General features: G+C 41.8%; 1 protein-coding gene across 1 annotated transcript; it reads left to right on the top strand.

The window, feature by feature from the left end:
- The first annotated feature begins 203 nt into the window (after positions 1-203).
- arsh (arylsulfatase H) lies at positions 204-7522 on the top strand. The gene is made up of 10 exons (XM_079170768.1): positions 204-352; positions 1405-1526; positions 1641-1763; positions 2316-2518; positions 3614-3834; positions 4113-4249; positions 4545-4682; positions 4812-4971; positions 5390-5511; positions 6732-7522. Exons 1-10 carry the CDS (start codon positions 294-296, stop codon positions 7139-7141), a joined length of 1695 nt encoding a protein of 564 aa, XP_079026894.1. The 5' UTR covers positions 204-293; the 3' UTR covers positions 7142-7522.
- Positions 7523-14735: the final 7213 nt, after the last annotated feature.

The raw sequence follows: 14735 nt of genomic DNA, 5'->3' as shown, positions 1-14735 counted from the left end.
AGGACATCAAGCTTTGTAGGCACACATAATCATTAGTCATTTAGATTTTCCCCAACAATGTCCCAACTGAATGCATACAACAGCACATACTTTGGATTCTCAAAATTGTTGGTTCTGAAGATCAGTCTGTCAACTAATAGTTTCAGCGGAATGTCGCCTAATAAAACTGCCAAAATCACTTTTAATCTTTCACCCTAAGGTTCCCTCTGTTGGCACATCTTCTCTTCCTGCTCCTGGCAGCAGGGAGAGATGTCACAGGAGAGACGGGAGACAGGAAGCCCAACTTTGTGCTGATGATGGTGGATGACCTGGGCATTGGTGATGTAGGATGCTACGGTAATGACACCATCAGGTCAGTTCTAACAAATGTGTAATGCTTCTGTTTATGTGTGTCTCTTCCTCTTTATGCTCACCCATTGTCTGCTCTGTTCTTTCTATCTCATGACCTCACCTATTTATTATTATCACTGCCAGACGTAAGCCTGGGGATGGGTTATGTGGTCAGTCGTGTTTGTGCGTCTGGGCCATACGGAGCGAGCGTGCACCTCTGTGTTTGTCCACGGCTAATCTCGCATTTTGCTCCAGCAAACTCCAGAATATTTTGGGAGCTCATGCTCAAAGACCTCTCGTGGTTGCGGTGACTCACACTTTCTCAAAACACCTTTTATTGCCTGTTTTATACTGCTATTGATTGCCCTGCTTGCTCCCCAATCAATACTCTAAACTCACGCTCGGTCGCTAGTGAGTACACAGCTGAGTGCATGTACGAGACCCCAGCCACTACTCTGTGGCCAGAGATACACTCGGGGGGGAGGGGGGGTACTACCAGTGCACACACTGCTGTACCTCGCCGGCACTCGGCCGCTGCTAAGCAGAAAGACAGCTTGGTGAGTCTACCTTTGTGTTTTGGCACGATAGTGAAGTGAATTATACGACTTCGAGCCTATTGCTTGTATAACCTTGTACAAACACGGGTGTAATTGATAAAATGAATTATGGTCTCATTCTATTCAGTGTGTCACAGTCATTGAGCCAGCATGCACAATACCAGGGCCCTGGCTCACCTAAATAGATCAGGGCCTTGGTTAATGTTATTATTTACACCCGTGTTTACCCTGCAATGACACGTCAAATGGCTGCTGTGAAAAGGACCTATACAGCTGCGGTCGTTGCAGACACACCTGGCGGAGATCTGCACTCTACTGAGGACACCTTTCTAGTTAACATTGTCTTCTATCATCATCACAGCCTGCTTATTACATCATGTCTGTGGTATTTCATTATATCTGTGTCTAGCCTCACTCTGATGTGCTGCCTGGAAATAAATGTGTATTTATTTCCTTATCTATATGTCTCTGTTCTATCTATTAACAATACATATTTACACCTGCTCTGTCCCTGAAGGACTCCGAACATAGACAGACTTGCTTCCGAAGGGGTAAAGTTGACTCAGCACATTGCAGCTGCTCCCCTCTGCACCCCGAGCCGGGCCGCTTTTATGACGGGGCGCTACGCTCTCCGATCAGGTAACAAAGTTGGTACAGAAAGGAGCATATTGGTCATATTTGTACAGCAACGTTTGACAGTATGTTCCGTAGTGTTCGTTTTATTTTCTCCCCATATGTGTGTCTGTTGACTAGGATTGGGGAGCACAGGCCGCGTGCAGGTGCTGCTGTTCCTTGGTGGTTCAGGGGGGCTGCCTCCCAGTGAGACCACCTTTGCTAAGAGGCTGCAGCAAGAAGGATACACCACCAGCCTAGTGGGTACGATAACTTAACGTGATCATTTGTTCTTTGGTCCTCATTGTGAAATGTCCTCCAGACAACAGAGTTATGGGCTCTTCAGCAGGTCGCATGTTCGAACTTCATAGGTGCTTGAAGCTGGGTCAGTACTGTGCTTAACACTACAGACAAAAAAAGCTGCCCAACAGTATCCTATCATAAATTGTAATTACCTAATAAAATATGCAAAATTGTGCTCAAGAGAGTTCCAATTCCCATATAGACGTATAGATCTTTCAGTAACCAATGAAAAGACAGAAGTGTGTGTGTGTGTGTGTGTGTGTGTGTGTGTGTGTGTGTGTGTGTGTGTGTGTGCATTTGACACATCACAAGCATTGCCAGCCCACCTATGGTTTTGTATTTGTTTTGTGCAAGTCAAAGAAGGATTCCCAGGTGAATGTAGAATGTTGAAATTAAACAATTTTGCAAAATGAGAGGCTGCCGTGTATTCACATTCCTGTCTCTCCTCTTTGTTTTTGAGTGTCCACTACTTCATCTCTCTCTCTCTCTCTCTCTCTCTGTGTGTCTCTGCAGGTAAGTGGCACTTGGGTGTGAACTGTGAACAGAGAGGGGACCATTGCCACCATCCGAACCAGCATGGCTTCAGCTACTTCTACGGCCTGCCGTTCACTCTGTTCAATGACTGTGTGCCCGGAGAAGGGAGTGATGTCATGGCAGACCTCCAGCACACACTCGGAAATCTTACCATGTTGCTTGGAGTTGGACTTTTCTCGCTGGTAAGGGTGATTTTATTTTGATTTCCTCTTTTTTTTCTGTTGTTCAGTTAAGCTGTCTCTCCCTAGAAATGATCACAGTAAGGTACATCTAAAAAAAGACCCATAGAGGCACATAATATTAGAAAAAGATGGAAACCCAAATGAAAAACAGGGCGATACATTTGGGTTGCCAGACAAAGAGGAAGAAATTGGAAAACAAAGAGTTGTTGTGCCATTCAGCCCAAAGCAAAATGACTAATGTGTCATCAAGAAGACATGAGCCACAGGGTTGGAAAACAAATATTGGGAACAAAAGATGCAGTTGTGAAATTCACAGTCACTGCAGCCAGTAACCTGTTTTATGGGAAAGCAGAGTATTGTAGAAAGTGAAACTCGATGAGGACTTGGGGACAGTAGGTCCCTGTGATGAATGGCAACCAGCTGAGCCACAGGTACATAAGTTTGATAAGAGGAAAACTGAACCAGAACAAAATACAGTTGTAGAGAACTAATTAGAATGACCAGCAGGAAGACAGCAGTCTATAAAACTATTTTCAGACCTACATTTACATACTGTACAGTATGTATGAACAAAGTACACAATGCACTATTTGTTTCACTCCTGAAATTAAGTAACCCTTTTCGGTAATGGTTTGTGATGTCATCTAGTGGCACAATCAGGGAATTGCAGTCCCAGACAGTAATACAAAGTGTCACGGTTCCACAATAGTACACGTCCAATGCAATGTAGGGCTGCAGTCCTGCTGTAGCAACATGATAATGTTAAATATGTGTTGAGACATAACCAGAGAGATGATCATCAACAGTTGTCATTTTTTAATAATATATTATAACCTCAACATATTTTATTACACATTATATACACATTATATTTCATCTAAACGTTGATCTATTATATATTTCTTATGCATATTTCTATATAGATTATGGTTGTTTTTTTATCTTTTTTTAATTACTAGGATTTAAATACATTCTTCACTAAAATGTCTGAATTCCTTAAAGTATCTGCACAGCATGGCAGTGGTTTCATTTGGTATGTGTGCTTTCTTTCTAAACGTACTGTGTGTGTGTGTGTGTGTGTGTGTGTGTTTTCAGGTGTGTGTCCGTGTGTGTGGCCTCCTTGAAGTCAGCCTGTGGCTATTGGCAGTGCTTGTCTTGCTCAGTATCCTAGCAGCCGCTGTGTGGTACATACCCTTTAAACGCCTGCAGACATGGAACTGCATCATCATGAGAAACCAAGAAGTGATCGAACAGCCAATAACAGTGGAGACACTGCCCCAGAGGTTACTGAGAGAAGCGCAGAACTTTATAAAGAGGTACACCTGTTCGTCTCAATCAGACAAATAGCATCACAAGCGTGAACCCCCCCCCCGAGTATTTACTGCCCCAGGACAGTGTATGTGGGATTGACTCGAAACAAGTCGATATGTGGCTCATTGATGTGTCTGTTAGTTGATGTGGTTGTTTGTTTTTGGACATCACTGGAGGTGTTTGGCACCAAGGAATAAGCTACTGTATATCAGGGATTGGCTGCATAGGCAGCACTGTTTGTGGGATTTTCCTGACATAAACACTTCTATCGTCTTCTCTTCAGGAATGTTGATCAGCCATTCCTCCTCTTCTTCTCCTTGGCCCACATTCACACGCCACTCTTCAAAACACCCGCCTTTGCTGGCAAAAGTCGCCATGGTCGCTACGGTGACAACCTGGAAGAAGTGGACTGGATGATCGGCGAGTATATATTGGCGTGCATTGCTAAACATTGCATACTGGCCTCTGGTTTGAGAGTGGTAAACTGGCCTGATTGGCTGTTAACTACCCAGCATTTCATGAAGGTGCAAACATCCAATCATCAGTGGGTTCTATACGTACAATACTGTTCTGTTTAGTGTGTGCCAAAGTAATACTAACACGAATAAGACAGAATTGTCCTTTAAAAAAGTAAAGTCAGAGCAGTCGCTATCTGTTTGTGGAGTTTGAACTCTCTTTCCAACCATCTCTAATGCTATATTAATATGTTTTCTAGGTCAAATTACAGAGACAGTGGACTCCCTCGGCCTTGCCAACAATACTCTGATGTACTTCACATCAGACCATGGTGGACACCTAGAGGATGCTAGTCCCATAATCGGCCAGAAAGGAGGCTGGAACGGCATTTATAAAGGTAGACATCAACTTGCGCTGTTCTGACAGTCAGGGTTAAACACAGTTATACAAAGCGCACATCTTTCTTACTGCAAAAATTTAGCTTTTTTGTTGTTGTGTGTAATTTATCTTAATTACTCCTCTACAGGTGGGAAAGCTATGGGAGGCTGGGAGGGGGGGATCAGAGTTCCTGGTATTTTCCGCTGGCCTGGCAGACTGGCAGCAGGAAGAGTAGTGGACGAACCCACTAGCCTCATGGACCTGTATCCAACTCTGAAATATTTGGCCAAAGACACACAACCAGACCGGTAAAGATTATGAGCGCGGTCTTTGTATTGTGTGCACTCTCATTCAAAGAGTCGTATTTACGTCGTAATACAATAGTACACCAAACCATTGTTTACAGTTCCAAAAAGAGGAGAGAAAGGACCATACAATTACTCTACACTTGAGCATAATAACTGAGGTGTTTTGTAGCCGGATGATTACAGTGTGAATCCGAAAGCACCTCATTATCTGTAAACAAATACGAGTGGACACTGATTTCGCTAATTTTGCAAGCATTGTAGGGGACAAACTTGCGATCTCTAGAAAGTTTATTAAAGAACTAAAGGTTAAACGTCTTGAATCTCTCTCTGCATGTACTGTTCATGGTAATGCTCTCTCCCTTGATTTTAAAGCACATTTGTGTTTCTCACTTTCTCTTAATTGTACCTCTCTCCCCAGACAATTAGATGGCTTTAACCTAATGCCCCTGTTGGAGGGAAAGGTAGAGCGATCAGAGCACGAATTCATGTTCCACTACTGTGGAGCCTACCTGAATGCAGTACGCTGGCACCCACCTGGAAGTAAGTTCACACATGTAGACGCAGAGATGCAGTCAATCATTTAGCAGACACATGTTTTTACTATTATGAGGTCTGCGGTTTCATTCTGCAGAATAAGCCGCCTATGTTGATGTGAAGCTAAAATCAAATGGCATTCACAAATACAATCCCACAGAATCGAGCTAAAATAAACCACACGTTAGTACTGAAGTAAAAACATATTACAATATGTGTATGAGCGAATGAGTGGACATATTATGAAAACCCCACAAACTGTGAAATAATACAACCCCGTCAGTTTTTTGTGAGCTGTCTAGTTTAGAAGACATGATTTAACAAGCCATTCAGATTTGCCTCCCCTTCATATGTCACATGCAGGCTCATTAGAATATACCGCCCCCGTCTGAGTATCTCCACACACGGCTCTAAAACTACCTTTGCAAAGGTGCACCATGTTTTTCTTGCAAGCCAATCAGAGCAGGCTGGGCTTTTTGCGGAGGCTTAAAGAGACAGACAGAGGGTGAATACAGGCATATTCAGACAGACAACATGAGAAAAATAATTTTCAACATTAAAGCATCATGTTCTAGTGGAAATCCCAAATACAATTATGAACCTGGAACTTAGCATAACATGTTCTGTATGTGAGGTGTGTTTTTACTCCTTTTGTAAAACCGTTAGGGTGAAATTGAATGCTTAAACAGGGGAATGTAACTGAGGAATCAGATTAGAAATAGATATCTTTTTGATTTTAGCTGTTCAAATTCCTTTTCTGCTAATCAGCTCCAGTTCTTATTGAATCCTGAATCTGATTCTAATATATTATTTGACAAAAAGAGAAACCAAAACATGTTAAACAACTGCCTTTATTTCCACAAGATTCAGGTCAACATAAACATACAGTATATGTGTCAAGTTAGTGACGAGGTGTTTTGTGATTCTTAATTGCTAAAAGGTAAAATATATATATATATATATATACTGTATGTTATCTCTGTTCTGTATCTTGCCTTCTTATAACTTGTTGCAGTAAAAGTTCTTAACAAATAACGATTCTTTGAAAATCAGAGCCAGTCACAAATCAGAACAATTTCTCTCAGCCCAGTCATAACGAAAGTGGTAAATTAAAAGTTAAATCTATGTTTTTAAATCTATCTTTGTTTAGCTTTAACCTGTGGCAGTATATACCTGTTAACATGTGAATGCTCACATCTGGTGTGTGTGTGTGTGTTTCCATCCAGGTGACTCTGTCTTCAAGGTGCACTTTTTCACTCCTAACTTTTCTCCCCCGGGAGCCGGTGGCTGCTACGACACTAATTGCTGTCTATGTCATGGAGAACATGTGACGCACCACAACCCGCCGCTGCTGTACGACCTTTTCCGCGATCCCTCGGAGTCCCGCCCACTGACCCCTGATACGGAGCCGCGACATGCTGAAATCCTTGAGCAGACCACCAACGCTGTGGAGAGACATAGAGATACCCTCACAAACAAGAAGGGGTCGGATGATGCTCATTCGCTCCCCGACGCAGATGCCGGAAGTGTTCAGAGCCAGATGACATTGGAGAAGATTCTGTGGAGACCCTGGCTTCAGCCCTGCTGTGGGACTTTTCCCTTCTGCGGCTGCAAAGAGGACACAACACATATTTAAGTGGCAATCCTTAAGATGTCTGTCCTGGTTGATTTAAAAATGTTAATTTGAGTGAAAATGATGGAATTGTGCTTAGAGATTTGAAGTCTGGAGCCTTTTCGTTGATGAGCTTCAAGGTTTTTTTTTAGAGTTGAGTGCATATTTACAATTTTTGTTAGTGTAAAATGAAGAAAAACTAATACAGAATTGTTTGTAAAATGCAAATATATAAATATTACAATACTTTAATCTTTCGGCTTTAGGCTCAATCACCATTTTGTTATCTCTTTTGTCGATGGATAGTGATTTAGGAAACATTTATTCAAATAAAAATCTTAAAGATTGCCACTTTAGAGACTAAACCCCAGAGTTTGTGAAAAACTGTGGAAACCAGTTTTGCAGAGTCTGACCTATAGCACACAGCCACAGCAGCGCACAGTCGCACGCTTCCTCATCAAACGGATAGAATTGTAGGAGGGAACCGAGCATGGTGTGGTACTACTTTTCACCTTTTTAAAAGTTACCTCTTAAACGATTTCAACAAAGCTGAGCTTATTTTAGGCGCCTTGAGCGAATTTCTTCAAATTTGGCACAAATGTCCACTTGGACTCACTCAAGGATAATTTGATTAGACGTCAGTGTGTCCAACCTTGTGTCCATTACTCAAGAATTCATATGACAATTTCACAGAAATGTCTCGTAGGATAAAATGATGAAGTGATGATGTTTTGAACAAACTGGGAAGTAAACTGACACTAAACTGGTTGGTAGGCATACAACCGTGAAGCGCTAATTCTAGTCTGTCCGTATTTCAGTAAAGGAAAAAAGGGTATGAAGGTAGTGTTGACTGTTTGCCATTAGAGGGCAGAGTCTGACTGCTTGGTTGAACGTTAGCTGTGCTGTGAGTTTGTATGAGAGAGAGAGGAGGGTGAGATTGCAGCTCAGTTCTGCCACTGTGGGCTCTCGTGCTGTGTGGTATTAATTATGTCTAAATATCAGGATTATTTGTATTTTCAGAGCAAAACAAGTCTTTGGTACATAAATACATAAGCATGTGAAGCACATAGCATTTTGATATTGCCATAAGAGTATGATATTGCATCAGTAGCGATTAGCTTGAGGTTAGAAATGGAATCCCTCCCCTTAGTTTAACTCTAGTGATTAGAATAATACCTCCCAGTAATCATCTTTTTTTCTGTTGCTCTTTATTATCCATCGATTCTGCACCATTTTCCTCGCGCTTTCCCTTTCCCCCTCCTTAAAAGCATCCCATGGCGCTCTTCTTCCTTCCCTTCTTTTTCATCCAAATTGTTCTGCAACCTTCCACATTCACACTCGATTCTCCATCAGGAATGTCAAAGCACAAGGTCAGCTGCAGAAACCGCTTTGCTCAAAGACACTGAGGCAGGGGGGTTGCTGTCCACCCGTTTTGACCAAAATGACACCCTGTGGCTTCACAAATCGTCTAACAGACTTAAAAGGCTGTGAACTGGTCCATCATCAGTGTCATCATCGTTGATTAAAATCATCATCAGCGCTCCCTCCAGCAGTCGCTGGCTGTCAAAACATCAAAGTTTGCTAGTCTACACTTGTTCTCCTTCCTGCCCTCCTCTCTGTTTCCTCTTCCTCCATCTCCTCAAACTGCTCTCTTCATCTCCTCCTCCTTGTCCTCCATTTTTCCTCTTTCACTCCCTCCAGAAATTTCACCTACATCTGCAAGTGAGGAGGGCAATTTCATCATCGCCACCGTCAATGTAATCATTGCCATCACAGTGATAGTATTTACTTCTTTCCCTCCAGCAGAGACACTTAAATCAAACTCTCTGCAAGTTCATTACAGTAGCCACTCCATTATATCTCTCACAGTAAATCATGCAGTCGGCCATACATAATGACGTTTGGCTGTACGTCAAAGTTAATGATGGCTGGTGGGATAAAATGTTACTGGCTGTACATCATGTCGCACAGACATAATTGTGCACACGTAACCACACAGAAACATGCATGTGTGCACAGACCTAAATGCGCACACATTTTGGTGCACACGCATGCACACGCATGCACACAGTACATCATGTTGTTTTGAACAGATCAGTGACTTTCTGTAAAGGTCAGTGTTTTGGAAGACGCCATAAAGCATTTTTACAACCCTCTTACACACGTAAACACACATACAGCTTGAAAAGATGTGAACATTGCACGGCAGCTCAAAGACAATGGAAATGGACCTCTTGTATTAAGCAGGTTCCACAAACAGTATAGCTAAGGGACTGTTGCATTGTTCTGATTTAGTTTTGGGTTTGTGCCTTTAGTTTGACTGACGCTAAGAATAGAGGTCATTATTGAGCAGAGAAGGTTTTTAAAATGAACATGGTCAGTCAACTGTGGCAGAATATCTTTGTTGTGGGAAATCTGTTTTCTATCTCGGCAGTTAGTTAGTTAGAAGCCTAGACGATGTTGGTTGTATGTAGTACTCTTAAGTTTGAATGATAAAAAACATGATACTGACACACGCCACAATCGTTCTATTAGTCACATTTTGTAGGCTGCTGTTTGTTGATGTGACCTCTTGCCATATTCCACCATACTTCTCGGTGCACTGATTATTTGTTGGGAACTGCTGCTTCGCTTTTGTGCTTTTTGTACCTCAAGTATGTTCCATGTCCCATTTTTATAATAAACCACTAAAAGCATGGTTGCAGGGAAATATTTGCTTTCTTTAAAAGTTAAAAGAGAAGATTGATACCGCTCTCATGTCAGTGCTTTAATGGGGTCATGTCATGATAAACTCACTTTTTCAGGTCTTGTGCACAGACATGTGGATATCTGGAGTGCCTACAAACCCACAAGCTAAAATAAGACAACCCAGTCATATATTTAATTTGTGGAAAACACTTCATTAGTCATGGAAAATGAGAACCGTGTTGATGTTGACACGACATATTGTGCAGCCCCATTGTGCACAGACATTTGGGTATCTGGAGTGCCTACCAACCCACAAACTGTGTAATGAGACAACCGAGTCGGTTTTATAGTGGGCTCTCTAGATGAGTAATACATGTGAGTCAACAAGCCATTGAGATTTGTCTCCCCTTCCTATGTCACATGCAGACAGAGAGTGAACATGTACAGGGGCAGTATGAGAAAAATGCTGTTTTATGAAAAACAAAGAATGTGAACATGTTCTAGTGAGAAAAGTATGAACCTGAAAATTAGGATTATACGTCTCCTTTAAGTGGAGCTGGGGTTCGCAAATAGTCTAGTTTAGTATAAAGAATGGTAGCAGTTGGAAAGAGCTAGCCAGGTTCAGTCCAAATTGTAAAATAACAATTACACCACCTCTTCAGCTCAGAAGTTATCACACGTTATATATTGTTGATACAAAAACAATTTGTTTATTTCTTGGCAAACAACAGTTGGGTGCAGCCACTTCCTAGACTCATTGTCACAGTGAGGTTGCCAAGTTTGACACCATTAGACCTGTTCAGAGACTATATGTCATACTTACTGACCATATGCTGCACAAAAGTGCAAGGCAGATGGATAAACTGCTCTTTAAGAAATAGTTTCTGTTTGTTTATGGATTATTCAAATACTCATGGGTCTTACTCCATAGATAATGCACATATCTCATCTAACTGTGCAAAAGGAAAGGCTAAATGGTGAATACTCCTTTTAACTTACCTAACAACCTGTCCACTTTGAGAGCACATCATATGCCTCTTCATCCCCAGTAGTGTCACAATGAGCAGATCCACGAGGTAATTGGAGATCTACAAAACCTAGTCGCTGTGTGTCGGCTGTGGAAGGAAAGAAAAAAAAAATCTATTTTTATACATGAAAATGAGGGCAGAGTTATACTGTTTGTACTGGTCGGCAGAGGTTTTCTTAAAACCACAACTGACCTCTGTGGTAAAGCCATCACATACCATTACAATCTACAGTCCATGCCCAGCATAGAGTGCACTCTTTGCCCTCTCACGCCTTTCATCATTTCCTCATAAATTAAAGCTAACATTATCTGCAGTGGGTTGAAATGCCCAGGGCCATGAAGAACTACATGAAGTATACACTGCTCAATGTTGAAAAGTTTATGATTCAAGTGGGAAAAGATTTCACAGATGCAACATATCCACTACGCAATTCTCTAACTGAACCTGACCAACCAGTCCAAGACCAATAGTGCTCCATTGAAAATCTGTTTCTCCTTCTGGTAAATACAATTGGAGAAATGCTGAGGAAAGCCTAGAGCTGAAGCGCATCAGTTTCCTTCTGCTGCTGTGCATCATTAAAAGTGTTACACACTTATTTGCGAGTGCTGACGACCCGATTTGCTAATTTTGAGATAGTTGGGTGTTGCAATATACTCTAAAGACAGCCGGGTTGAGCACCCCAGTTCTTTTGTTTGAGTAATATACTTGGTCTCACCTACCACAATAGATTGTTGTGGCAAAGCACCATTAGAGCACTACTCCATTAGGAAGCACAGAAGATGTGTTTTAGGGAGAGAGAGAGCGAGAGAGAGAGCGAGAGAGCGAGAGAGCGAGAGAGAGAGCGAGAGAGCGAGAGAGAGGGAGAGAGGGAGAGAGAATCAGGTTTTAAATGAATGAGGCTTTTAGAGAACAGGACGGAGGCATTTATGCTATTAGTGCCAATTGGATTTGTGTGTGCATGTGCGTGTGTGTGTGTGTGTGTGTGTGTGTGTGTGTCTGTGCATGCAGTATATGTCTCTATTCGTAAGGACACAGTACAGAGAAGATAATATATTTGCATGTGTAGCTGTATGCCTATTTATATCATGAATATCAATGCTGTAGAGGCAGATTTTTGTGCATAATGTATTAGTATGTGAGATTATATGTGTGCGTGTTTCCAGCAGCACTGGGCAAATTGTGACAGTGTGAGATAGACTCCAGGGGATGAAATGTTGTCTCTGCTGGGGAACATTTTCACTATGCACACACACACACACACACACACACACACACACACACACACACACACACACACACAGACACACAAATACACTATATCTGACTCTATGCCTTTCTAAATCTCTGCATGTGTGTAATCTGCTTTTGTATCTAAATGTAGATCTAACTGTGATTCCCGAGACCTGCTGTCCCGAGTTGTACTGTGCCAGACCATGTTGCGATCTCATGCCTTTGTGTGTTAAGTGTGATACAGTGTCTGTGGTGTAAGTATGTTTCATGTTGAGCACCATATGGTCCAAATAACCCCTCACAGGGGACAGAGCTTCAGGTAGGGAACAGAGCGTTTGGACTGGCATGTCGGCACATGCACACATGTACACTCCTATGATCAAACCACAAAATTAAAAAAAACATGCACAGGCCCATACTCCACACTAATTGTCTCACTAATGTAGAAGTACCTGATGGTGACAAACAAAACACTTTCAGTCTTTACTACACGTACACACAAATACACTCGTGCACATTCACGTTCACAGACTGACACACTGCTACCCCGCAGGCTTTAACGTTCAGCCCCTTTTTGCAGACAGGAAGTGTTTAGTGAGGTGGAGTTTGATGAGGAACAGATAGCTAAATAACTCGGCTAATGGGACAATTGTAGCTTATTACACAAACACACACACACAAACACACACACACACACACACACACGGGGACTGTGCTCAATCTCTCTTCCTGTCCTTTTAAAATGACTCCAACACTCATCTGTTTTTCAGTTTAGCCCTTGAGAGCAACAGCTTTCAGGTGTTTTTATGCCCAGGCACACTTTGATTCAGGGCCAAAAAAAAGAACAACTGCTGCAGAATGCTAAACTACTCCCAGTTAGCAATTTAGAAGAACTGCAGGCTTATAAAGTGATAACCACTCACACATCTGACACCTCAACCTACATACTGTACACACACGAGCACACACACACACACACACACACACACACTCAGGCTGCAGATGTTTAAAGGATATTAGTCCCCATGTATGATAAGCTTCCAGAGGACTACATGTATGGCCTGCATATGTTCACTCATCTGAGTGGTTACAAAACCTCTCAGTAGGACGCCAGAGTTTTCATTTTATTATCCTAGACAAAAGTTTGAACATGAAATGCAAAACAAAACACAAAAAGCAACAATCATAACTGGTCGTTGTTGTTTAAATTGGATGAAAACAAAATCCATGTGGCTTTCCGTGTTAGAACTCTGAAAATGTGGCAGAGCATGAAAGGGAGGAAACAAGTGACAGACCCGCTCCACCAACTTGGGAATTTCTCACCAGGAAATACATACAATAATACTGGGAAAGGGGTGACACTACATATTATATAGGAAACTGTGTATCAGCAAGCGCAAGCTCATCAAGAAATTAAGAAGATAGAATAAATATTAATTAAAGAAATTTAACAAAGAGGTGGAACTGAAACTAGCTTCAGGAGAAAAAGTAATTTCAAAGTAATCTAATCTAAGAATATATTAGAGGTTGTATTTAGGACATAAAAAAAAACTAACAACAAAAAAAATCATATTGCTAATAGTAACAGCACCCATTTCCTGACTAAATGTTTTGTATTTAGACCGTTTGTGTTGCAATTTGTAAGTACAGCTAAAACCAGTTTGAAGCATTCACAACTGTAGACCATGATATTCCCTCTATAACTCAGCATGACAGGGTCCAGGCTGCTGAGGAGCAGAGGGACAGGAGGCAGAGCAGGAATGAATAATGGAAACGCGGTGCGATGGTCAGTGAAGGAGGGAGGGGTGATGTGTGATGGAGCGAATGATAGTGGGAATAAAGAATGGAGGATGGAGGCATAGCAATAGGAGAAGGGCGTGAGGTGTGACCAACATGATACAGACTGGCTGATGACAAATTGAACAAAGACTGCCTTTTTTTCTCTCATAGCAGGAGGAGCGAAGGGGGGGGGGGGGGAGGATTCTTGTCATACTGTTTCATACTGTATGAGAGGGATATTGACAGAGAGATGAACAGGTGGTGGAACTAAAAAAAACACTCCGTAATGATTGGGGAAGAAATAAAAAGGAGACAGGCCGGAGTAAGGCTGAGTGAGAGAAAATAATTGCGAGACGCTGATCAAAGCCTTAAGGGTCTGACTCTAGGGTGGAGGATAAAAAGCACAATGGCAGCAATGAGAAGACGATGCTTTTGGAGAGAACGTGTATCTCTCCAAAAGCAGAGAGACAGTTGAGTGATCATGTCCCACAAAAAAAAAAGGAACAGTGACGAGAGAGAAGCATAATAGGGAGGCAAGAAGTCAGGGTGAGGAAAAGAGGCCTAAGCCTCACAGCCAAAATAAAAACAGATGCATCATTCAACATGGCTAAAAGTAGACGATGCCCCCCACGTACCTTTGTGTGCTCTAGTTCTACGACTGTTTTTCTTGCTTTGGGCCACTGGTGGAAAGTAATAAATTACATTTACTCAATTACTGTACTTTATTTGAGTATTCCATCATGTATACTCCTACTTCACAACATTTCAGATGCAAGTATTGCATACTTTTGTTTTGATAACTTGAGCTAGTCACTTTGCGTAGTCTGAATAATTATACAAAGTTAAATTAACAAATGAATGATGATATATTATTATAGATCAAGATAAAATGA

The sequence above is a fragment of the Pholis gunnellus genome, assembly GCF_910591455.1.
Source record: "Pholis gunnellus genome assembly, chromosome: 12".
Taxonomy (NCBI): Eukaryota; Metazoa; Chordata; class Actinopteri; order Perciformes; family Pholidae; genus Pholis; species Pholis gunnellus.
Note: the sequence above shows the minus strand (reverse complement) of the source record. Positions and strands in the feature narration are given on the sequence as shown.